General features: G+C 38.4%; 1 protein-coding gene across 3 annotated transcripts in view; it reads left to right on the top strand.

Annotated features, from left to right (window-relative positions):
• TPK1 (thiamin pyrophosphokinase 1) overlaps positions 1–25,198 on the top strand; it is a 300,992-nt gene that overhangs the window by 93,917 nt on the left and 181,877 nt on the right. For 2 of the 3 annotated variants that reach the window (XM_066322592.1, XM_066322599.1), the window contains exon 3: positions 18,816–18,885. In XM_066322592.1, coding sequence (XP_066178689.1) covers positions 18,816–18,885 — 70 coding nt within the window. Of the gene's footprint in view, positions 1–18,815; positions 18,886–25,198 lie in introns of those variants that run through there. The other variant, XM_066322608.1, reaches the window with a different exon arrangement.

Genomic DNA, 25,198 nt, shown 5'->3' on the forward strand with positions numbered 1-25,198 from the left:
AATTACATTTAGCACAGCACTGCGCATTTTATTATGGAGCTCCAGTCAGGTCCGGACATAGGCCAAGCTATTGACCATGTCACAAGAATGTTCAAGGTCCCTTGGCCACCCACACGGCACATTTCTGAGATAATGGCAATTACAGTAGCAAAGATTAGTTTCGCTTTTAGGTATGCTTTGCTCTTTCATCACGTAAAACTAACTGTTTCTAAAACAGTCCATGCTACTAGAAAAATATTTTTAAATGACAAAACTACTAAAAAGGTTTAATGTTGCCATGAAATAGTAAATTAATACCCAGGTGGAAATTTAATATTCTTTAATATTTCAAGTAATAGTGTACTGAGCATATTAAACATTTTGAGCAATGATCCTTTCTTTCTCATTGCACACATTACACTCTCCTTTTTTTTTCTTACATTGTGATTACATTTCCATACATTACCACATGCTTTTTAAAGTCATGCTTTTTAAAACAGAAGCATTCAGTTTGAAAATCTTTTTTCATTCTACTACTAAATAAATTTTTGAAACAGATTTCCCTGGAACTTGTGTGTCAGAGGCATATTGCAAGCAATATGAGTCTTTTATTTATACAGATGACCATTTCCTGTGCCCAAGGGAAAATCAAATTTTAACAGGTCATGCAGTTCTTTCATTCTTAAAAAAAAAAAAAAAAAAGGAAGAAAAATTTTAAATAAAATTAGTGCCTGTTTGGACTGTTATCACTACCTTGATGTTATGCTTTATGGAAGTAAAACCTTTTACAACTTTGTTCTTCCCTGACTGCCATCTACAAGGTTTTCTTTCCTGCCCTAAAGCTGCTTCACACTGCAGATATACATATAAGCAGTTCTTGTGTTTCCCCTGGTTCGGGTTGTATTTTCAGAGTTTGGGCTTGACTTCTGCCTCCTCAGGTGGATATAGCAGTCAAGTGTCCCATTACCCATGCCTGAGCACTGTCTGCAGGGTTCTGCTTTGCCTGCTGCAGCTGCACACCTCCTTCCTTGGGTCACAGACCAAGTACTGCTGGTGGAAACTATTGCAGGAGTAGAGCAACAAGCCCATCACTTCCTGCCCCAGTGGTCACAGTCTGGGTACAGTCCACAGCACAGTAAATAATTTTGGCACCTTTTTTTCTGGTCACAGTTCAGGATCTTTGCTGAACTGGTAAACGAGAGGTCTTGTTTGCACAGAGGAACAGAAGGAAATTATGAGTTTCTTTCCCAGAGGTTGTACTTTATTACATATTGTATTTTATTAGATATTGTATTTTATTAGATATTATATATTACAGACATGAGTAAGAGAGTACTGCTACATTAGGGATTGGCATTAGCAACCTACAGGTTGTTTAGAGTGGGTATTATGTCTGTAGATATTATGTTATCCATTTTCTTTCTGCTTTGGCAGTCTTGTTTTTATTAAGGTAGTGCCTGGAGAGGGTTGATGTGCCAGTCACTGTAAGCACAAAAAGTCTTAGGCCAAGCTTCTGTTCATATTAAAGTGGTGGGGTGGCAGTGGAAAAGAGAGAAGAGTAAAAGATGTAGTAAGGTACTCTGCTTGCCTAACGCCCTGCAGTCTGGTTTGTTTTAGTGTCACTAACTGACACCATGGTAGTGGTGGTATCAGCTCTGGTGGCAGAATGAAACAGTGCCTCAATGCCTCATTGGAGGAGGAGTAACTCATGTCTTCACACTCTAAGTTCTTATACTTTTCCCTACAGAAATACTGAGTGTGCTTCAGAGAGGGCAGCATAAACCCTTTTGTTGTAGAAATGATTTCTGTTTTTTAAAGAAACAAAACAAACAAACAAACCCAACCAACCAACCAAAAAAAAAAAAAAAAAAAAAAAAAAAAAAAAAAAAAAAAAAACCACCAAAAAACCCGACAAAACAAAACAATAAACCACCCCAGATATGCTCTACATGCAGCTTTAAGGGCATTCCTTGATGAAAAGCTATTTTACTGGCTTCTTCCAGGCAATGGCTGGAAACCCTTCCTTGCTCACTTTGCTCAGCAGTTCTGCTGGTGTGCATCTTCTGCCAGGCTGACAGTGCAGGTACTCAGCACTTTCAGGGTTTGCCGCAATGCCCACTTCAGGTCTCTGCATAACCTTTGCTTACTATAGTGTATATCTGCTTTCTAAGTGTTCTTTTAAAACTAAGTTAGCACCTCTAGTAGTAGATTTTGGTAGTGGTAATAGGAGCACTGACTTTTGTATCTCTGGCTTAAAGCCATTTAGGGAAGTTAAGACCTTGTAGGATCTGTTCTCAGCAGCAACAGCCTTCTTTTCAAAGTAAAACATGGCACTGTGGTTCTAGGAATCTCTGGACTATGAATTAGTATTTTCCTTGCCTTGTCATTATTTAAATACTTCTCTTGCCTTGTTAGACTTGTAGTAAAAGACTAGTTCTTAATTTAGCTGGCAGTTTCTTTGTAAAATAGCTCAGTGCTGTTGCAGAAAATGGCTTTTTTGTGTCTGTCAACTGAAGGCTAATATTTCAGGCATGAAAGAGTAGAAGGGAGAGACTACTTGACAGCAGGCTGAAAACCCTTCTGGAAAAAGCTTTCTCCTCACAGATACATCAGCCTCTGCAATTTCTCTACAGTGTGAAGAGAAACACATTATAGAATCCTAAAGGACTTGAAGAGGGTCAAAAATGGTGATCCCTAATATCAGCCTGTGGCTGAAATGTCACACAAGAGCTGAGCAGAGGTGTCTACCTGTTGTTTTGTGCTGGGTGTAACCCAGCTGACACTGCTCCCTAGAAGATGAAATATCCATAACCTGGGATAGCTGGACACTAGAGTGACAGGAACTTATGCATGAATTCATCCTTAAAAGGCCCACTGTAAGAACTTAAAGGACCAGTTCGGGTAGCTTGCAGCTGATCTGGAGGATTAAATGACTAGGGGCTGCATGGAGTTCTGTTTGTGCTGAACAGCAGTAAACTCTTTAATGTGTCAAGAGGACTGAGCATTCAGTAAGTGGAAAACTAAACATAAAAAATGCTGCTATGCAAGCTGTTACCTTAGTAGTAAGAGTTTCCATGCTTTTTCCTAGGCAGGTGAATATTAGCAATCTGCTATTTGATCACGTTTGCAGCCAAAACACTTAGCACAGGAAGAGTGCACAGCTGCCAGCTGTCAGGAATATGCATGTTCTTCCTGCATGCCACGAAGCATCTTTGCCTGCTTCTGTTCTCGTCTGTGTCCTGTCCCAGTAATTTACTAATTGCTGTACCTCTGCCTTGCAGCGACACCTACTGCCAAGGGTAGGCTTCACAGAAAGCTGCTGCTTGGCGCAAAGGTGTCGTTTGCTGCTCTCCCGGTGATGGCTAGTAGCTTTTCTAGAATATATATTCAAGTTCCGTATCTTCTTCCCGATTCTGGTGTTATTGCAAATGGAAAAAAAACCCAAACCAAACCAAAACAAAAAAACCCACCAAAAACCCCCAAAAAACAAAACAAAAAAAAATCACCCACACAAAAAAACCCAAAACAAACAAACAACCAACCAAAACCCCAAACAAACAAACAAAAACCCTGAGGCAGTAGCTTTAACCCACATGATGTGCATGTACCAGTCCCAAACTGGACATGCCCATGGCTGCTTTTTGCACCAACTGTTTGAGAATTTAATCTCTTTTTATGGAATCTCCCTTACTCTGCAGGTGTGGTGGGATGTGTTGCTTCAGCACATGGAGGTGTGTTGGTGGGCTTCAGAGCCAGTACAGAATGCACTGTAAATTACACATCATTCTGCAACAGCAAATTAGAGTGTGTGTTTGGAAATGTACCCTCTGGAGTGAATTGAAGTAATTATGTGGCTAAAACCTGGATTTTGCTAAGTACCAGTATTTGCTAACCACAGTCTTGATCCATTAGTGAGGGCATTGATCCATTAATGAGGGGCATGATTCCTGGCCTGTCTTTGATAACCTCCCTAACTCATATCTGGAATTGTTTGCAGCTTATAGCAGAAGGCAGATTTTATCAGATAAGGTGAGTACTCTCTCTTCCCCTTTAAAATCCCTCTTAGACCTCATTTCTTCCATACCCTGACAAGAAATTGGAAGATTAGGGCCAGCTGGAAGATGTTCAAGGTGAGTCATCAGTGTGAAAGGTGACTAGAAACCAGTGATCCCACTTCTTAAACTGAGAAAGAAATGTTAGGATGAGGTTGAGTGCTTTGAGAAATCATGTCAGTAAAGTACAGATATGTTTGAATATAAATGTAAATCTAATTCCCCATTTCTTTATCCCTCCAAGCTGCCATGGGACTCACTCTCTCAGGGTGCTGCTGGTAGCCAAATGAAAAGACTGAATGGAGAGAGATGCTGGAAGGAGGCAGCATGAGTTTTGTTCAGAAAGACATAGGTCTGGCAGCTGCAATTTTTTGTTCTTTCTGCAGGCAGATTTCCCAATAGTTTGGTCAAAGATTGAGCAAGAATAATTGAACTGGACATTCTAACTCCAGTATAAGGGCTCACAGATATGCTGCAAATCAAATGAGTTTGTGCAAAAAAAATTGCCAGAATGTCTGCTGGCTAGGAATTGAAAATATATCAGGAGGGAAACTTTAGTGATATCCTCTTAGATGGGAGATTTTGTTAGTTTATAGTTTAGTGAAATACATTTTCCAGTGTCAAGACAGATAATTTATATCAGTAATAGAAAAGTAACATTGTTTTTTCAGCATGAAAGTAACCCCAGCAGAGATACACACACTGTGCCATGCTAATACAATTCTACTTTAATACAAAGTAGAAATTTAATACCATTCCTGAGATGTTTCTATTGCATTATCAAAAAATAGCAAAATGACTGATGTTCCAAACAATATTATTAAAATTTGCAGCATGTCTCTTATAGACTGCAGTAGTATCTTAAAGGTTACCTTTAATGATTTGTTGTGGGTTGTTTGGGTTTTTTTTAAATTTATTTTTCTATGTGGTTAGTTTTAAATATTTCTTCCTATATAAGCATTTCTTTCTTAGTATTCTTATATTTTTACAGATCAGGGGTTTGATGGTTCTCTTATTTAGGTTTTGGGTTGGTTTTTTTTTTCCCAAATGCATATTGTATCATTTTACTGTTGAATGGGATGGTCATTCCTCTTTAGAAGAGGAGAGACTGGGAATGCCCTGGTGAATTCAGCTGTGTTAGGGAGTAAATATTTCTTTAAGCATTGGTTGTTGTTTTCACTGTATGTGAGGAAATGCACCCCTCATGCCTGGGAAGAAAAGAGATATAATTTGATTTCCTACGTGTCCCCATTCTTTACTCTCAAACCAGATAAATGCTTCCCTGGAGGCCAGTGGCTGTCTCCTCCCCTTGCAAAGGCTTTCTCGTCAGTGTGTGGTGGCTGGGAGAGCAGTATCAGTGCTGACTTGGTCTGACCCTTTGCTGCTGGAAGGAGGCAGCATCTTTGCACCAGACATAGTGCAGTGTGCAATTCCCTTCTCTTCAGTGGCATGGGAGCCATTCAAATGGAGAGAGTGAGAGCAGTGCTATGTCTGCAGCTCCCTGGGCACTCTCTCCAAGGTCTGTCTGCCTCCACCCTGAACCTGCCCAGAGTATGATACGGGCTTTGACAAGCTGCTGGCATGGGAACAGCTTGGCTTGGTGCTCTCATCCTTGGTAGTGTGGCAGGACAGTGCACAAGGTTAGTGCATGTCGGAAGAAATAGCATGACCCTTACCCCTTTTATTCTTGCTTATGGTAGAAGAACCTGTCTTCTTTGCTTTGTTTTCAGATTTTTTTTTTTCTACAGAACCCCAGGAGGTTCATGCTCTTCTGCTTACACTTTCTACTTTTCTCTCACAATTGCTTAATTGTAAGTAAAGTAAGCTAATTATGTGGCTCATAAAGCAGATCCTGGAATAGGAGGCAGTAGGGATGAGGAGTAGCAGTGGGGGCAGAACGGAGAGGGGTGAGGACCAGCTGCATGCAGGAACCTCTCAAATTATGGCTTAAAGCAAATACTATTTCATGCCCCTCCAGGTAAGCCTTTTAAAGTGTAGAAATTAGGTGTTGGGTTGGCTACAGAAGAAATTAATCACATAAATGAAACCTTCTTCAGTTAGTCACAGCTATTGATTATGGTTTGCTAAAAGAGCATCAGATGTTTCTGAGACTGGGAAGCCAGCTGTAAAATCAAATTTCTGAGACTTCTCACCCAGGGGACTATTGATAGCCTGTGACTTGATAGTACTCAGTTTTACCTGTGAACAAGATAAATGAAAGAACCAGAATCTCTAGTTCTCCTTTTTTTAGCATTATTTTAATTTATAAAACTGGCAGTTTAGTCACCTTTTAATTTTTCAGAGAAATCATTGCGTCTTTAAGCAAAAACTCTCTTTGCAAAATCCTTTAGAAGCTCTGGTGACTGTACCAAGCAGGTGGCGAGGCATTATGCAAATCTTTTTCTATGCTGGCAAAACCGTGCTTGATGCCTCTGTGATACCTGTGTGCCTTCTTGTGAACCAGAGATTCAGAGGTGTCTTTCCAGGTCTCTGTGAGAGTGAGTGTCATGTGTGAAATCAGGGTGTTGCTGTTCCTGTTCCTTTCTAGAGAGAACAGTCCCCCAGTGCTGGATGTGCAGCTCTGCACACTGACAGCCATCTGCCACAGGGGCCTAGTCATGTATTGTCACATGAGTTAGAGCAATTCTGTCCTCAAACCTCTTATGAGAAAGGTTCCTGCCTTAAACACCTGGTGCTGAAGTGGGCTGGCTGAACTTGACCTTGAGTGTCTTAGCTAATGCATGACTAACAAAGACATTTAGAAGTAAATTAGTAAAAAGCAGTGAGAAAATAAATATTTTACACGAAAGTTCTTTCTTACACATATTAATATGTGTTTGTTGTGGAGCTGGATTTGGTTTGGGGTTTGTTTGAGTCTTTTTTTTTTTTAATGTAGAGTGGTTGGATGTTTATTTGTGTTTCATTTTAACTCTCTACTATTCAATATTTAAGGTTTGGGTATTGGAATTTCCCTATATAGGGATGCTATCAGAGCCTCAGTCAAGAATGGATGAGCACAGAGAAAGAAAACTGGATATCTGGAGAAGACAGGAGTTCTTTTAAAACAGGGATGCAAGTGCCAGGTGAAAAGACTGACTTCTGTATAATTCTTGTGCTTCAAAGCCCAGTAGGTAATGATACTGTGGGGTCCAGAAAGATGAATCCAGATTAAGCAAGTAAAAATAAAATTTTATTAATCATTTACCAGCTCTTCACGAGCAATACTGATTTAAACAAGGCTGAGTGCAGGAACACACTACTTTAAATGAAAATGTTGTGTACTAATCTGGAATCTTCAGCACATCTGGCAGATGAGGTAGCATGAGATTGGTGCAGTAATTCAAATCACATTTGAACATCCTGTCTTCTAATATTTTCTGTTCCTGATAATGAAGTGTTTAGTATGGACAGAGCTTGTAAATTAAATGGAGTATTGATATTCTTTTTGGCCAGTGCTTGGCTGATTTAAATAAGGATATATTAGATATACTTAGGACAATTTTATAAGCCATATTTCCTGGAAAAATTTAACAGGGTGATAATTTCCAATTAAGTAGCAACATTGAAATGGAACACTTTTTATAGCAGTGCTCACAGTTGCTGTATGGTTCTTGGGGTTCTTTTTCACTGAGCTGCTTTGAGAACAAAGAGCAGCAGATACAACATGTAGTGTTTTACCATTTAAACAAGGCTATGTCTTGGAGTTTTGCTTGTTTGTTTCACAGGGAAAACTTTCTGAATAAGCTCAGGTCTGCTAAATGTAATGAATGCACAGCTTTCAACTAGAAGGGGAAAATGGCCCCAAAGAAGAGGCCAGTATTTCTGGTCAATAAAGATAAAGTGGTTTGGCTTCTCCTCAAGGGATGGAAAAATACTTCCATATTAGCATTAATTTAAAAGGGGATGTAATACAGTTAGGAGGTAATTTAAACAAAATAATTCATACCTATTTTGCATGAATTCACTTCTGAACTGTAGGCTTCAATATATGCTTAAATCCAGTCTCTCTTCTTCAAAAGGAAAAGTATCAGCCAAAATGAGAGGGAAAAGTTCTTTGATTTTGCACTTTTAGGCCTGTTTGTCTTTGTAACACATTGAAATTGAAAGCCTGGAGCAGTAACTGTAGCATTTTGATAAAAGTCGTGTGCAATGCACTGATTATCTTTGTAACTGGAAGCTAGACATGGACAAATCTGCTACTAAAATCAGGTTTTGAATAGTTTAGAACAATGAACAGTACCAAATTTGGAGTCTGGAATCCCCTCTGAGCCTCTACTTGTCTGTTCACTCTATGCCCTTCTCCCTTTCTGAAGCCTTATGGAACTGCCATAGGGCTGTTGCAGAGATAGAGGACAAGAGCTGTTTCTACTTAATGCAAAGATAAATTAATTACCTGTTTGCAGCCTTGCTATGAGGAGAGTTGTCACAGAGAAGTTTATTCCCCTTGAGAATATACACTCAGTTTTGTATAGTAAGCTCTAGATTGCCTCCTAAAATATTTTTACTTGGAAATTTTGTGTTAGAAGTTCTTCTATAGCCTTAATAAAGAGAGGTTTTGAAATCAATGCACTTGTTTATTCATCACATTTATGACCTGGGACATTACTGCTGTGCTATCTTCATTCATAACCAGGCTTTTCATATAGACGTTGATTATTTTTTTTCAAGGATGATGGCATTGGTTTTGCATTTGTGCTGTGTAAGAGAACTCAGATGGGAAATCTCAAATAACACTCAGAAATGCAGCTTCTAGTCTGGTTCGAAGCTGATTCTGATGACCCAAATGAACTATTTTTGTTTTGGAAAAGGAAAGGAAATCTTGTGATGATTTAACATATTATTTCATCAAGATAGCTAAAAACTTCCAAAAATTATTGTTGGTGATGTTTATTTCTTTTGAAAATTCTAATTCACACCTATATTATTTTAAGAATGAAAATATCATATTTTGTGCATCCTTTGGGGTTTTTTAACTATTTCATTAAGTAACAAATAATGAAAGAAAAGTTTTTAAGAAAATTATGCCATAGATCTGATCTTTTGTGTAAGTATGCTTGTTGACCTTCGTTCTTGACTGCTGGAAAACTTAGCTAAAAGAAAGTGCCTAACAAGTATATTATTTCAATTTTAGATCTATTTTGTGTGGGAAGATGTTGGAGATCATGATTAGTTTTGATGCAAGTAGCTAAACCTCCTCTTTTCCTAAGAGGAGCAATACATTGTAATATCCATGTTCATTTTCATCCTTGGAACTCTATTAAACTGCCAGTACTAGAGTAAAAGCATTGCAAATCCACTGCTTCCATGAAACCACTCTGGTTTAGAAAAGTGCAAAATGCCGGTGCATATGCACTTGTAGTTATTCCAAATATGAAATAAAGTAGGTAAGATCAGATCTTCTTGTAATTTTACATTTCCAGTTTCTTCAAAGAAACTTCTTCAGCTCACCACTGCCCAAATCTGGGAGTTAAGACAACAGAAAAGATGTGGGGGTCAGTCAGAAACAAGAGTGAAGCTTAAGTTAAAGTTAATAATTAAGTTAAATAATAACAGTCGGGGGGGAGGGGAGTGGTGGGGGGAGGATTTGGCCATTTCTCTGGATGGTGTTACAATTGTTTGTTGAAAATCTGATAATATTAGGGGAAATTAATAGTATGCAAGAGCATGTTGCATGAACATAGGTTACGTTATCAAGACATTAATAAATAAAGTATAAAGATCAATTCTACTTGCATTAGAAAAATGTTTCTGCCATCCTAATATTTCCTTGTCTGGTTTCTTGTTTGTCCCTCTTCTAGATACTTATTTCCAAAGAACTTTTAGACCAAGATTATTCTCTTGAATATTTTAAGTAAGTTTCCAAGTAGGTGTCAAAGGATGCTTGATTCATCCAGAATTTTATGCATTGTAATAGTCTAGTTGTCTTTTAACAAAATTAGGGTTTTTGACTTTTGTGAGCCCTGAAATTTCCTTGGCACACGAAAGTTTTTGTTAGACTGTGATATAAAATGGTTGTGTGGAAATCTGTTCTGGGCTCTAAGAAAAGATGAGTGTTTTAGAAGCATGAGAATATATTTTGTGCTATTTAAATAAGTGTATGATTAATTTTTTATGAGTTGCTGGCTACTGCAAATCCAATTTAGGCAAACAAAATTTGAAATATAAATGCATTAGTTGAAAAATATTTAATAATAGACACAATTATGAACTTATCATGCTCATTGCTTTACATTTGCAGGTTGGCTTCAATTATTAATGCATTTTGTTGGGGGGAAGGAGAAGAGGCAGTAGCACTGATCTGGGTGTGATGAGGAGCATGGAGTTACTGGTTGCCAGCAGCAGTAGGAAACTATTTCTTCTTTTTTGCTGTTTTAGCACAGCTGGCCACCATTTTCCAAGTATTGCCTCCCTGCATGCTTCACATACTTCTTATTTAGGGGTAGGGAACAGTGATTTCATGAAGTCTGTTATTGCTGATGCAATGCCAGATTAAAAAAAAAGAAAAAAGAAGCTTCTTTTTTTTTCTCCTTGCAGAAAATGTAGATGTATAATGCTAATAAAGGTGTTTAGTTTTAGTCGGTTCTTTCCATGTAGAAATAGAGTCAGCTAAAGTTTGTCTGATAACAGTGCTCACCAGCAATTAAAATTGCAATTGGGGTTGGGGTATTCCATCATGTTTGCAGCTGTTTGTTTTCTTTCTGTCAGAAATCGGTGCTGCAGTAATGGAAGATAGGAAATAAATAAAAAGTTGCATTCAAAGCTTGAAATCAGTGGTGGTTACAACAAATTAAAAAACAATATTATTTTAAAACTTCCAAAATAAAATTAATGTTGAAGCCTCTGCATTTCACTTGATAACCAGGTAATGGATGCAGAAAAAGCTAGCTGCACACTCTTGAAATTATTTCCCCTTCAGTTATATTTTGATGTAGGTGTTTGTTATAGGACCCTGGTAGACAGGCTGTAGTAAAGTTTTGTTAGTGAGGCACACTGTACTTGCAAAGCAATGAAAGCAAGTGTTGTTTGAAAGGCTGCCTGATGGGATGTCTTGTGAAGGATCAGCAGCATTGTGTCTGGAGGGGTTTGATGTTTGATCCTTCATCAGCAGTCAGGGGATACAGAGGCAAGGTCTGCAAACCAAGATCCAACCCAACTCTGGGCTCAATGTGTGGCACTACAGAAGGGGCTTGTGAATCTCTGGGGAATTCCTGGTATCCAAGCTGACTTCAATAAAATGAAAATATATGCCTGTAGAAAGCTTGTATTCCTTCTCACTCTGGAAAATACAGATTTAAAGGTAGGGCTTCCTGCTTTTGTTTCAGCAGCTCGTTTGATTTGCAAGGATCTAAGATTTGACAAGTTATTCTTTAAAACCATTCAAAAAAGTAGTGTATCAGGGAAAAAAGTCAGGATTAATATTATGCACTTCAGTGCATTTTTCCTCTTTTATTTTTGGTCTGTGCCCTAATCAGTGTTTTCTTACTGTTACCTAGTAATAATAGATGTGTGCTCAGGGCAAGAAGAAAAGCTGATTAAATGTTACATTATAGCTGTAGCTGTCATTTTTCAAACAGAGAGAGAAACAAAGGAGAAAACAAAAAGAATAAACTTCTTCCTGATTCTTCTCGCAGTGGCATCAAGCCACATGGCCTTGTCATGAAAAGGTCACTTAGATTTTAATGGAAATTGTGGCAGCCAGTACTTTGTGTTTGAGCTCTCTCTCCTGGTTTTCTCTGTGACACAGCACAGGGCTGCTTTGCTTGTGGAGCCTGTTACAGTGATGGTTGTAAAATTCAGTAGTGGTTTTTGTCTGTGGGAAAAGTGCTTTCCATTTCCATGTGTTTAATTTCTGTGTGAACTTTTTTAAGAGAAGTGTTATCTGTGTGGCTTTAGCTCAATATTGAATCAATGCACTGAAAAAAGGATAGTGTTCTTAATTCATTCTCACATTGGTTTCTTCCTTGTCTTCCCATATTTAATTGTTTAGTGAATCTTGCCTCTGCTTGGCTGAGATCTCTGTGATGTTTACAGCTCAAAGCAGAGTGATTAAAGAAGCACAGCAGCTTTATAAGAAGCAAATAATTACCTTACCAAAAGCACAAGTCGTTTTGCATCTGAGATCCAGTCTGATCCATGTGGGAGCAGACAGCTAGCTCCAGTGTTGCTGATCCATTTGCCTCAGGACTACTGGGTACCTACCTTCTTTGATAGTGATAGTTTAGAAGTCACGGTTTAGGTCTAAGAGGTTTGTGGCTGGTGGATCTCTCTTGGCTACAGGAACAATTTTAGAATAGCAACCCTCTGAGTGTGATACCTCAGAGCTCACAAGCCCTCAAGTCTGTGATACTCGAAGAACTGTCGCTAGCAATGAGGCCTGGACTGATATCCCCACCCCATCTCCTCACTTCTCAAGGTGCAGCACTTGCCTCCTGACAAACACAAAGGGATTTGATGTCAGCATTCCACTGAACTCAAGGGGAATTTATGACAGGTACTTTTGCACAAATACAAAGGGGTGTACACATCATTTTATCTGTGTGCATATGAATTGATTATAGTATGAATGTTGCCATCTCAAATCTATCGTTAATCATTGTTGTAATTGTAGGGAACCCTATCTAATTGCTCTGTAAATATTAATTACTCAATGACTATGTTCTGCTAAGCCCTTTTGCACCCTTATCATTGCATCTGGATCCTTTACACCCTTACCCCCTTAAGCATTCCCAGCTTCCATGTAAATATTTTCAAATTGCTTCTAATTTTTTCTTCCTTTGTATGCTATCATCTTTGTAGTAAGTAGTAGAGTGAACCTTGTCATCAAACTATATGAAGTTGTATTTTCACAAATTCATATTAAACCCTGCTTTCACCAGTATCTGTGATGGTGTTTCTTTAAGTAGCCAAACCACTCCTTTGCAACATAAGGTTAGATCTGTTTTAAATAGTTAAAAAGCCTCAAAGCAAGATCACTGTCCAACCACAAAGCAGAAAACCATTATGGACTGGTAGTTGATTTGCTAAGCAGAGCTGTGGTTGACAGAAGAGGGATGTCTGCAGTACCCTGTAATTGATGTGGAATAGCAGTTGCAAACAGTCCTGATAACACAGGTAAAAACACATGGGAGGGAATAGTTTGAGATGCAATTAACATCTAGCAATCTGCAGCTGTACAAAGCCATGGGTTTGTTAAATTTATTTTTGCGGTTTCTGCAGGACAAAGGAGAAAAATAAGACATCACATAAATACAGATTATGCATTTTGTTGTTGGTAACTGCTATTTTTTAGTAATACTGGGACAAAAATGTGTTGGCCTATGTATCAAGCCAACCAAGCAATTCTCTGCATATCTACCATTTATTTTGCATATGTATTACTACCAGCATTCCAAGTCATTAATTAAGCAGAGTTCTCTTATGCATAGATTTTTACTGGCGGGTTAATTATGGTTACCAGGCTACTGAATCAGTAAATGAATGAGGGAAAGAGATTGCATACCTAGAAGAAGTTGTGTAAAATTAGGAAAGGAACAGAGGGGCTGTACTAAAGTAGTTTTTAGTGGGTTTAGTGTTGGCCAAAACAGTTGTTAAATGACACAGTTTAAGGACAGTTGTCACAAATTTGAATTTAAGCAAAAAACATGGATTGATTTCAAGAGCTGTTTGGAAAAGAATATATTTTAAATGCCAATTGGAAGGAATAATAGAATAGGAATAGTAAAGTTATGCTTTTCTTTCCCAGGTGTTGGTAACATTTATAAATGTATTCCCTTTTTATGCACTCATCTTAGTCTGCAAGACTTGTGTCTGTTCTGTGGAGTCCTTTGCCCTACCTGAATTTGCCGGGCATCATGCACTTGCTCCTTTTTTGCAAAAAGCATCAGAGCTAGTTAGCTCACGGCCAAGACCTTCCTTTTTGTGTTTGATATGCTGCTCATATCCTGCCTCACAGGGACAGAAAATTTTTATATTTGCCAAAGGGGTAAATATAGAATAAAAATGTTTCCAGTGTTTTTGTTGTGTTAGAATAATTTTTGTAAAAAAACTAATAATTAGTCCTAAAAGTGGTGCCTCAAATACAGTCACTAAAGAGAAATACTTCATCAGTTACTAGCAGAAGGTGCACCATTTAAAAGGAAGGGTATTGCTCAGAAATGCTTTTGTTTCTTCATTCATACTGCCTGTGAGAAACTGTTGGATGAGAAGGCTTGATAATATTATGCTCTTTAAGTAACTCTTCCTAGGCATGGTTGGAGTTCAGGGGTATTAACTCTTGCCGTAATTCCAGACACTGCTGGACTGAACACATGCTGCTCCCAATAGCTTGGGAAGCAGTTATTGACAGTGGCATTGAGTTCCCCTTCCTGCACAATAAAACAGTTGATTTTTAGATTATGTCTCCATGCCCTAGTTCACTGAATGACACTCGAATTATATGAGAAAGAAATCTAACTGAAAAGGTGGTAATTTGGCAGACGGAGCTATTTCTGAGGAGTGGAGCTTAACACAGAATATTCAGATTGGAAAGGTGGTAATTTGTGGTAATGCCAAGTAGCACAGATTCACATACTGAGCTGGGGCTGCAGTGCACTTGTGTCCTTGTCCTGTTAGCATCCTCTCTTCTAATAACAGAAGCATGAAATGGTACTGTGGTGCTCTGCAGCTGAGCTGGGTAGCCAAAAGCAAAGGCCTCTTCTGCTTCCAGTTGTGCTGGTTGAAAAAGCTACAGCTCCCAGTTACATATCACATTTTTTCTGGAGGTGTTGGTCCTCCTGACCCACCAGAGCTCAGTGATCTACTTGGACAACCATTTCTTAGTATGTCTCAATTCACAGAGGCAGGGTTAACTGCCTCTAGCCCTTTGGTGACTTAGTTTTTTTCTGACATACATAAGCAAGAGCGTACTTCCATGTGCAGCCCACCTAGCAAATTTGAGGGGTCTGCCATAATGTGATGATACCCTTTGGGCCAGAAAAGATGGTAAGAGCAAGACCTTTGGTGTTCTGACTGGCCCCTTAAGTTGTTCTTCATTTTATAAGCTCCACCATCCACTTTGATCACCCTGGATGATAATTTGCCTTTGACCCATTTGACCCTTAGTGCTTCATCCATCTGTGTCACTTTCCACCTTTTAATGTTTTTTTTTTCATCTGTTTAAATTGAAAATGTCTCAGAAGAAGGTGTTTCTGTTTTCAGGATGCCAAGCCAAGCAAAACAAAGCCCAAATCTTGTTCAGGTCCTTCAGTTTCTGCTGAAATAATTAATGAGGTTTCGTGTGAGCTGTTGCAAAGTGACTAGAGACTGTTAGATTTGCCTGTGCAGTTGTCATGGTGCACCTGGCCAAATAGTTGTTTGTAATGCAATTTTGTCTCTAACATAAAAAGCACTGTATAAAATCGGTTCCTTTTATTTTTCATGGAGAATTTTCCATCTAAACTTTAAGCTTAGAATTGCTGACTACCTCCTTAAACACTTCCAGATAATAATGATACATATTCTTCCAGCTAACATACATCATTACTTTTTGTCAGGCAAAGCTTAGTTCATAGCTAAGTTAAAATATTATAATTTACTGGCCTCCAGCCAATCTGTTAATTATGTGCTAGTTCTTTAATGCAACTGAGGCTTTGTTTGATTTCAGTGTAAGTTATTAACTTGCTGGTAAAGGATCAGTACCTCATAAATTGTTTCTCTAAATAACTTTACAATGCTACAGAAGTTGATTTTTTTTCTTATAAATAAGAATAAATATGTGGGAGACAGCTTTAAATTGCAATTATATAAGGCAACTCTTTTAATTTGAGATACCAAATATAACACCATATCTGTGTGAAAACATCCAAGTGTCATATATCTGTTACTTCGGCACCTTCCTGGTTTTGGGAGAATCTCAGTACCTTTACATGTACCAGATGGATTGAAGTCTGATTTGTTTTGTGCTGCTTAGTTTGGTTTGGTTTTTTTGGTCATGATGTTTTAAAATTATAAAATCAGATGAAAAGACCTTTGGTCAGGCTTCGCTTGTGGTAAATCCAGTGAGAGAATATTCAATAGTTAAGGCTCTAGCCGTGTTAAAATAATTGAGATAACAGATTTTAAATTCTTTTCATGTATCTCATCCCATTTTTTTTTTCTAGAAGTTGTAAGCGACTTTTTTTTTTTTTTTTTTTAATTGTGTGGAAATAGATGGAAAACTCACTGTTTTCAGAAGGAAAGAGCTATGACTGTCTGGGAGTGCCTGGGAAACATCCTTTAGGCAGGTCATGTACCTTAGGTCCTTGGTTGCTTAGATGTCTTCTATCAGCTAAATAAGCCAGTGGACAGGATAGCTGACTTAAGGACAGCTATTACACACTCTTCTTGCAATGGGCCATTACTATGTTCTGTGTGAGCTGAACTTCCTGAGACTACAGATGTGTCTAGGTGAAAGGAAGTATATCAATCCATTTTCAGCTGTAACCTCAAGTGAAAGGAGAAGTTAAAACCTTCCAGTCAAACACAGTGGGCAAAAAGTGTTGTTTCTTGTCTTGGGAGGTTGTACTCACCAGACTGGATGAGGCACTTGCCTGAAGCAGTGAATCACCGTGGTAAGTGGCTGGCAAGCTTCTAGAATAATCTACAAATTACTTCACCTAATAAGATTTCTCAGGATCAAATCTGCATGTCCTTGGCATGTTAGTATGGGTTTGGGTGGAGGCTGTAAGGAGTGGGTGAAGTGGTGTAGGGAGACAGAAGAGCAGGGTCTGTACAAGAAGGCTGAGGGCAGTAGTGCTTGCCAGGGTGGGTACTGCTGAGAGCAGGAGCAGAAGCTGTGCTAGAAGCAATACAAAGGAGTATAGATACTTTCTTTAAATACCCTTTCTGTTGTATCAGTCTGTTGAATATTCGTATTTTTCCATAAACTAGTTTCCATATTCCAGGGACTGTTTTGCATGGCCCCTCCTTGGGTCCGCCTTTTTAGAGCTGCGTGTTTCTTGGCTGTGTCTTCATTATCACCTCCAGATTGGGCCTTAGTCCGTGCTTTCTTCAGATGGGAGATGCTGATAGTTTGTATATCAATAGCAGAGTCTTCTTTACATGTTCACTGGATGTTATCCCAGCCAAACAGACAGTTTAAGCATACTATATCACTACTACCACTATGCCTAATTTTCTTTACTAACAGCAGAAATAAAAAACTTATATCCTTACCACAAAGTTGTTAATCATATAATACACATTTTGTGAAAAGCCAACTTTATAATAGGCATTTATAACAGCTTCAGTCTGAAGAAAAAAAACCTGAGGTACCCAAAGCTACCTGTGATGAACTGGTAGTTTTTGTGTTGTTCTGCTTCCTTCTTTCCCCCCGCTCCCCCAAAAAATCCTCAGCCAAGGTCACATGGTACTGCGCAGTAGATATTAATTTATAAGCACTCCCTGTGGGAGTTCAGCACTCACATAAAAAAAATTACTTGAAGATGAAGGCAGCTATAGAGGTGAACTCTTTGTCCCTATTTGTATAGGCTGGCTAAGTAGGGGGAGAGGTGCATTTCCCATCTAATGTGCACCAAAAGGAACGATACAAGTTCGTATCATTGCTGAAGGGTGGTTCTGACTGAAAAATAAACACCAAAGGAAAGCAGTTTCAGTGGAAAATTGGATTCTCTGTGGCAAGAAGTGCCTGATCTGATTGTTTGTACCATTTTTTACTCTCTCCTCCTTTTCCCCCTTGGCCCTGTGACTTTCAGCCCTTTCAGGATCACCAGTCAGTTTCTCTTTGTCTGGAAGGAACACTCTGTCCTAGTGTGGAAGCAACAGCTTCTTTTATCTTGTGTGCTATAGTTATCTAACTTGTGCATCTCGGAGCAAAACTGATAATGACTGCTAAGACAAGATGGTCATTTTCCATCTTTAAAAGCTTATGAGGTTTTAAAAACCTCATGGAAGAGCTGTGTGTTAGTTAAATGATTAACAGGGAAGCTTATGAATAAAAGATAGCAATTTATGTTTGATTTTGTAATAATAGTGTTAGACCTGTCTCTTTTCTGTAACTTAAGTCTGTATAAACAAAAGGATCACAAGAGAACAGCATGTCTCTGCTTGTTTAAATCAGCTAGAATTAGTGCCACATGCCCTTTGTGGTCCCTGAGTTAGGTGGAAGTGCTGAAAATTATTATGGTTTTGTACCAGGATAGTCCAAGATTTAAAGCTAAGACCTAAACCGCCTACTTTATATCAGAAGATTCAAACAGTCTGTGGAACAACATAGGAACTGTAATAAAGTTACCATTCTTGTGTCATAGGAGGAAGAAAAAGAGAAAAAGGGTATTGTCATGATTAACTCTTGGTTTTTTTTCTTTCCCAGTTGTTATGCAAGTTGCTGTAGATCCACCATAGGGAACTTTCTGCCTGGCTGAGAAGATAGTTGTGTTTACAATTCAAGTTCTCACTTGTGACAAGGTGTAGGATCCATCTGTAGATGGAGGGTGGGAGGTTTTTAATACTTACCTGTCTTGTAGTCTAAGCTGTCTGGGCAGCAGGTTCAGATAGATAGAAATAAGCCATTTGCAAGTACAGTGGCACAGTCAGCTGAAGATTGGCACTAGTCTGCTAAAAAAAGTTCAAATTTTTATATAGAGAAACAGGGAAAGCAGTCAAGTACAGGAAACTAAAAGCCGTACAGTGTCTCAAGCTTATTCCCTATGCCAACTACAAACAATTAAGTTTACACAGCCTTGTTATCTGGTTGTGGGTTTTTATTTATAATGCAAATGCACTGATGTTCTCTTTTGTCTCTTGCAGCTGCCCTGAGAGCTTGTGCTGATGGAGGTGCCAATCATCTCTACCACATCACAGAAGGGAGCCAGGAAAGGTATGTGAGCAATACACTTGAAGTCACTGAAGTAGTCTTTTCTCAGTGAAAGTAAAATGTGGAAGTGTGACGGAGGGTCACACTTGTGGCTGCTGTTAGGAGCATGAAATTACGAGGCAGGCCAGCAGGAGGTCAAGCAGGAAAAGCTCTTTTTATTTTTTTGACTCCATATATATATACAATTTTACAAACAGGCCAAGACTGGCTGCACAGGGAGCCGCCTCTTCGACCTCATTGGTGAACATCACCATCAATCATCTTTCTTCTCCCAGAGGAGAAAAATGTAGACAAAGATAATTTTCTAAAAACATTCATAGTTTATTTGAAGCTACGTGACAGCAAAATGCAAACAGTGAAAAGCAGGCAAACTTGAGGCAACATGGAAGAGCAGGATCTGTTCAGTTTTACTTAAGCAGGTGCTTGTTCTGTGAATAGTACTTTAATGAACTGTGGCAGGTAGTATAATATTTTCTCCACATTATCTTAAACTTTTATTCCCAGCTATAATTTATAAAAACACAGGTAGCTTGAAACACCATTTTCCCTGAAGCCCACTGGTCTTTTTTCCTCTTGAAAGCTCTGCTCTCAGTCTGTCTTATTTTGTGCATCCATCAGAGTTAGGCCTCTGAAAAAATTTGCTGTGCCCCTAGCAAAAGATGCCTAGAGGAACATCTGATGCCTGTAACCACAAGCTGAAACAAAGTATGTCGTCTTCATTTTTCATGCACTTTCCTGTTTCATTACCCATCTTACATCACCAAGTAAATAGATTTCCTCTACTTACTTAGTGAAGTGAGATAGGTAATAAAATAGGAAATCTTCTTTTTGAATTATTTTTCAATTAGGATCAAGGCATTATAAATGACCAAAGGCAAGTACGGAAACTATCCATAAATGCATACACTAGGTGAGGAAATATGACTGAAAGAATATGTTCTTGTTTTCTGCAATGGCATTTAAAATTGGAAAACATCCCAAGTTTGCACCAGAAGTGTTGCACTGGATTGTGATGCAAAATACTTCATTCAAGTAATTTCTTATCTTTGTATTGGAATCATGGAACACAGTGCAAACTTAGCTTACTAAGGATTCTTTCTGCTTGTCTTTAGGATTTTCAGGGTTTTTGAGCAAGAATTCCTAAATAAGAAGTTTCATAAAAGTGAATTAAAAAACTGGCTCTTGAAGCAAAGGAATGAGAAAAGCATCTGGTAGAACTTGAAAGTTTATGAACAGTTTTATTCATGCAGCAAAATCTGACACATAGTTTGCTTTTCATCTCATGGAAAGGATATAAAGGAGAGATGAGGAAGCTCAGTTTCCTCCTCTCCTTCAGAATAAAGACAAGAATTAGAGAGGAAGACTGTAGTCCAAAAGTAAAACTTAAAAAATTTTAAAAACTTAAAATTTTTTTCCTTTGATACCTGTGAGAAGTTTATCTAAAGTTCTACAGCTGCTAAAACCAAGACTGCAGTCTGGAAAGCACTACTATTGTAGCATGTGTTTTATAACATTCTCCTTTTTTAGTAGTTGCTCACAGAGCCGTGGAAAAATTAAGCAGGTGTCTGTTTGAATTCAAGACTGACTTGCAGCAAACAGTTCTCTTTGATAATGGTGATGCTCTCCAAAGAACAACATTTGAGAGCTTCTGCTTTACCTTCTCTAGTAACCCGTTAATCTGTTCTGCACACCTTTATGTTTGTATTAAATAAATATAATTCAGGGGAAAATGGATGATTATACTTTGACATAATAGTTCTTTCAGTCTTTCATACTTGGCCCTTGGAGTATTCTTTTCTTCTATCTTTCTTCTTCTCATCTTAATTGCTTTGGGTAGGTATATTTTACCTTTAAAGTAGTTATTTTGAAACAAAAAAAGGAAATGTGCATAATTTGGATTTTTGTCTTTAAAGAAATCATTCTGCTGGAAAGAATATCCATTTACTTCTCTGAAGTTTTTTTTTTTAATTCCCTGTCCATTGTTATTAAAGAGCTATCTGCTTAGACTCTACTGACATACTAATAATTTTTAATGCTGTCTTAACCTTTTAAAGCTATAGGTTATTCAAAGCCCTGATATCTAATTGTGTTATATCAAGCCTAAAAAAAAAAATAGTCCTTTAATTTTAGAGTGATTTTAATATACAAGAGATATAAATAAAGAATTTGATTGATATTTTGGGTTTGATTCTCAGTGACATCAAACTTTATGAAGAATCCTTTAGAATGGGAAATAGTGATAATATTCTGGGAAAAGACTAGCTTGCAGTATGGTGCTGTTGTCTGGTATCTTCCTTTGGAGATAAGTTCATATTACAGAATCACAGAATGGCTAAAGTTTGAAGGGACCACAGTGGGTTGAAGAAGCCCTTCTTGTTGTCCTTGACAGCCTTGGCCAGCTTTAATTTCAGATGGGTCTTGACCATCCTCATCTCATTTATACTTAGAGTGACAACCTCTCTGTATTCATTCCAAGTGTCCTGACACTGTTTCCATTTCCTTTGTGTTTCTTTCTTACACTCAAGTAATGATGGGAGTTCCTTGATCATCCACAGGCCTCTTTCCCCTTGGCCCGATTTCTTTCTCATTGGGGTGCAACATTCTTGGAACTGGAGGAAGTGATCACTGAATATTAACAAGCTCTCTTGGACCTCTGTTTCCTGCAGGCCTCATTCCCATGGGATTCTTCCAGGAAGATCCCTGAGGAGGCTGAAGTTAGCTCTTCTGTAGTTCATGGTTATAATCTTACTGCCCTGCTTCCTCCTTCCCCATCATTCACATCTCCAACAAGGCCTTCTCCATTTATTAGTATGAGATAAGCAGTACACCATTCCTTATGGGATCATCCACTTCTTGTGTCGGGAAGTAGTCATCAAGGCTTTCCAGGAACCTCCTGGATGGTTTGTGCTTCAATGTGTTGTTTCTCCAGCAGATGTCAGGATGGTTAAAATCTCCCACAAGAGCCAGCGCCTGTGACTTTGAGGCTGCTTTAAGCTGCCTGTAGAAGGCCTTGGCCATCTCCTCCTCCTGCCCAGGCAACCTGTAGCAAACAGCCACAACAGCATTACCCTTATCAGTCTGTCATTTTATCCAAACCCATAAGCCCTCAGCTCACTTGTCATCCTCACCAAGACAGAGCTCAATACATTCCAAGTGTTGCCTCACTCATAGAGGGCAACTCCACTACCACACCTTCCCAGTCTGTGTCTCCTAAATAGCATGGGCCCTTTGTGACAACATTCCAGCCACGGGAGCTATCCCACTGCATCTCTATAGTCACAGTGAGATCTGTGACTGTACACAGATCTCTTCTTCCTCTTGTTTGTTTCCTGTACTGTGTGTGTTGGCACACTCACACTTTGTAGAGGTATTTGATTGTGTCAGTATCCCAGAAGGAGTGCAAAGGGTTGATGCACAGCCTTTCTAATAGTTGGGTCTTTGGATGCTTGTGTTTAATTGAGGTATTCCCTCTTCAGCCTCCTTTTGCTGCTACCATAGTTGCTTAGTTCTTCCTCAGTGCTGAATAGTTCATTAACTTGCTTCTTGTGTTGGCCTATGCTGGTGAATGAAAAGCAGCAAAGAGTGATTCAAGAGCCCTCCACCTCCATCTGTTTTCCCCACTGATATTTTGACTTACTTTTGTGCTAGACCCATCAAGCAAATGAAGTTCACCTTCCTTTTTACAGCACTGAACAGGCTGACATAGCAATAAGACTTTATGTCATGAGGTTAACATATGTAAGATGTTGTCTGTCTTCCTCTGTGTTTTTGGTGTCATTTTTATGATGTTTGGTTGGTTTTCCCATTTTTCTCAAAAAATCTGAGTTGCAATTATTTTTGTTTAAAAACAAACTAGTCCAAGAAAACCTTCATTTTTTAAGTGCTAACAAGAAGAAACCATGCCATGTTTTTTTCAATGCTGTGTTAAAACAAATTGCCTTCTAGAGCAGGAGGGCTAAGAAGAGTAACCAAAAGGGTAGGATAACTTTAGAGAGACTTAAAGAGACTGGTCCCTGGGAGCTGTCAGTGTTGGGAACATGGGAAAGGCAGGAGTGAAAAAGGACTGAATGCTGGTGCTTTTCTCTCTCTGACTCTGCAGTCCAGAAAGGTTATTTTCCTGAGACTGTTAGCACCAGTTCCCACTTAGAAATAAGGATTACTTTTAAACCATTCTTGATTGCTAAACATTTGCTGCTAATCAGAGTTAAAGTTGAGTCACTGATCTTTATGGGCTTTTTGCTCTGCCTCATTCTGTCTGCCTTCCCTATCCAATTTTGAATTTTCTTAAATCATTGTGAAGTGTTGCTTTCCACTTCAGCATTAGGCTGTTGTTTATCTGTATCACACTGCAGAACTTGTTTCTCAACACTTCCTGATTAAATCTCAAGACATTGATTAACCTGCATGTCACTGGCTTTGGGGTATACAAAGGTGAAAATGCATTGAAAGCTATCATCGCATTGGAACCTTTTAAGCTAATCATCAGTGCTTGTGTCTTGGATGCTGTTTTCCAGAGAGATGTCAAATCCATTGTGTAGTCGGGTTTTCCAATGTTAAGAGCATCAGATTAAAGAAGGGAGCAGTGAGCTCTACAAGAGGAAGGATAAACCAGTCATGAAAAATACTGTGTTTCCAGAGTTCTGGTTAGTATTTCAGACTTACTATGTGACACTAGTTGGCTTGCCTACAGTCACAAAGAACATGACTTTCACTACCCTTTCAGTTTCTCCCTGTGAACTGCATGAAATATGAGAGTTGCAGTAAAACTGGAAAATAGTAGCATTTTCTACATATTAAACATTAATTATGTGAACTCAGGTAATGCATGAAAATGGAGCTGCTACTATACAACTCTTCTCTGAACATCTCTAAATGCAGGCAGCTTAAAGAAGTTCTACAGAAGTTTTTAAAAACTAGGAAGAAATTCTGTAGACATTTCCAGTTAGTGTAGCTGCTAAATTTCAAATACAGACCTCAAAAATATCTTTTTACAATCAACTTATATCTTTGAAATCCCTGTCAAGATGCAATTCCACTTCAGCTTTAGCTTGCCTAACTTCATCAGTCCCCAGCCAGATCTCTGTGCACTCCAGCTTCTCTTCTCTTGCCCAGCAAGGATAGCTCTTCTTCCCTTCCTATCCTGTTTTTCTTAAAAAGTTTGTATCCCCCTCATTGGAGCATTCAGTCATGTTTCTGTGATCGCAGCAAGATTGTAGCTCTGCCTGCATTTTGCATCAAAGTTTGAAAGCTAAACAAAAGTTTAACCTTTGAATAGGAAAATTAAGCTAATGTAACTTCCATGAGGAAAGGTAGTCATCACTATGTATTTGCCTGTGTGAAAAGTGGAAAGATGAATAATAGTGTCTGTATATTTTGACAGTTTCATGTGTGCATTTTAGCAGTTAGTGAGGGCTAGTAGTGCCTTGGCTACTTCAATTTGTTATTTATAGCTTACACTGAGATTGTCTAATCTGAGAACCAGTGCCTCCATTGTCAAGATAATCAAAAGGGGAACATCTGGACAACAGCTAGCAAAACTCATCTGTAAAATGAGATTGTCTGTCTTTTTTCCTGAATAACCTTCTACTCATGGAAAAGTAGGTTCCGAATAAAATTATTAGTCTGAGAAAATCATACGTACTTTGATGTTCCATGTTGGATTAGAAATAGGGTATTTATGAAGGTAATTAGCCATTGACATAACTCAATGTACAGTTGAGAGGAATTCTTTCCTTGAACTCTTCAAATTAAACTGAGTATTTTTTAAAGACATCTTATATTCAGGCAAAATTTAGGACACTGATGCAGAAAACACCGAATGAGATTATCTGACTATAGAGTTATACATGAAGAGTACAATGATCATTTCTTGTCTTTAAAATCTATTCATTGTATGATTTGGAGAGGATGTGAGATAGTTGTACTTGCTTTATTCATGTTGATATGAGAATATACTTTAATAATGTTTTAAAAAAAATACAGCCTCTGAAACTGTGAGGTCAAAACCAGCACCTATGCTGCTAGTGATTGAGAGTTCTTTGATTTAAGGGATTACAGTCCAAAAGCCAAGAAATTTGAAAACTCAGGCATTGCTTTATTTGTAAAATGTCTTAAAGGAGATCTTTACTTCAGACGTCTTTTCTTGACCTGAAAACTACAGCAGTGTTTAAAGATCAAAATTAGAATCTTGCGATTATCCTAATAAATTCTGCAGGAGTGTTCAAAAAAACCCCTCCCTACCCACAGTTTGCTCCTTTAGGAAATACCTGACTTGGGATCCATTTTTAAATTTTTGGAGATCATCCAGGCACCAAAA

This window comes from Sylvia atricapilla, chromosome 1 (genome assembly GCF_009819655.1).
Source record: "Sylvia atricapilla isolate bSylAtr1 chromosome 1, bSylAtr1.pri, whole genome shotgun sequence".
Lineage (NCBI taxonomy): Eukaryota > Metazoa > Chordata > Aves > Passeriformes > Sylviidae > Sylvia > Sylvia atricapilla.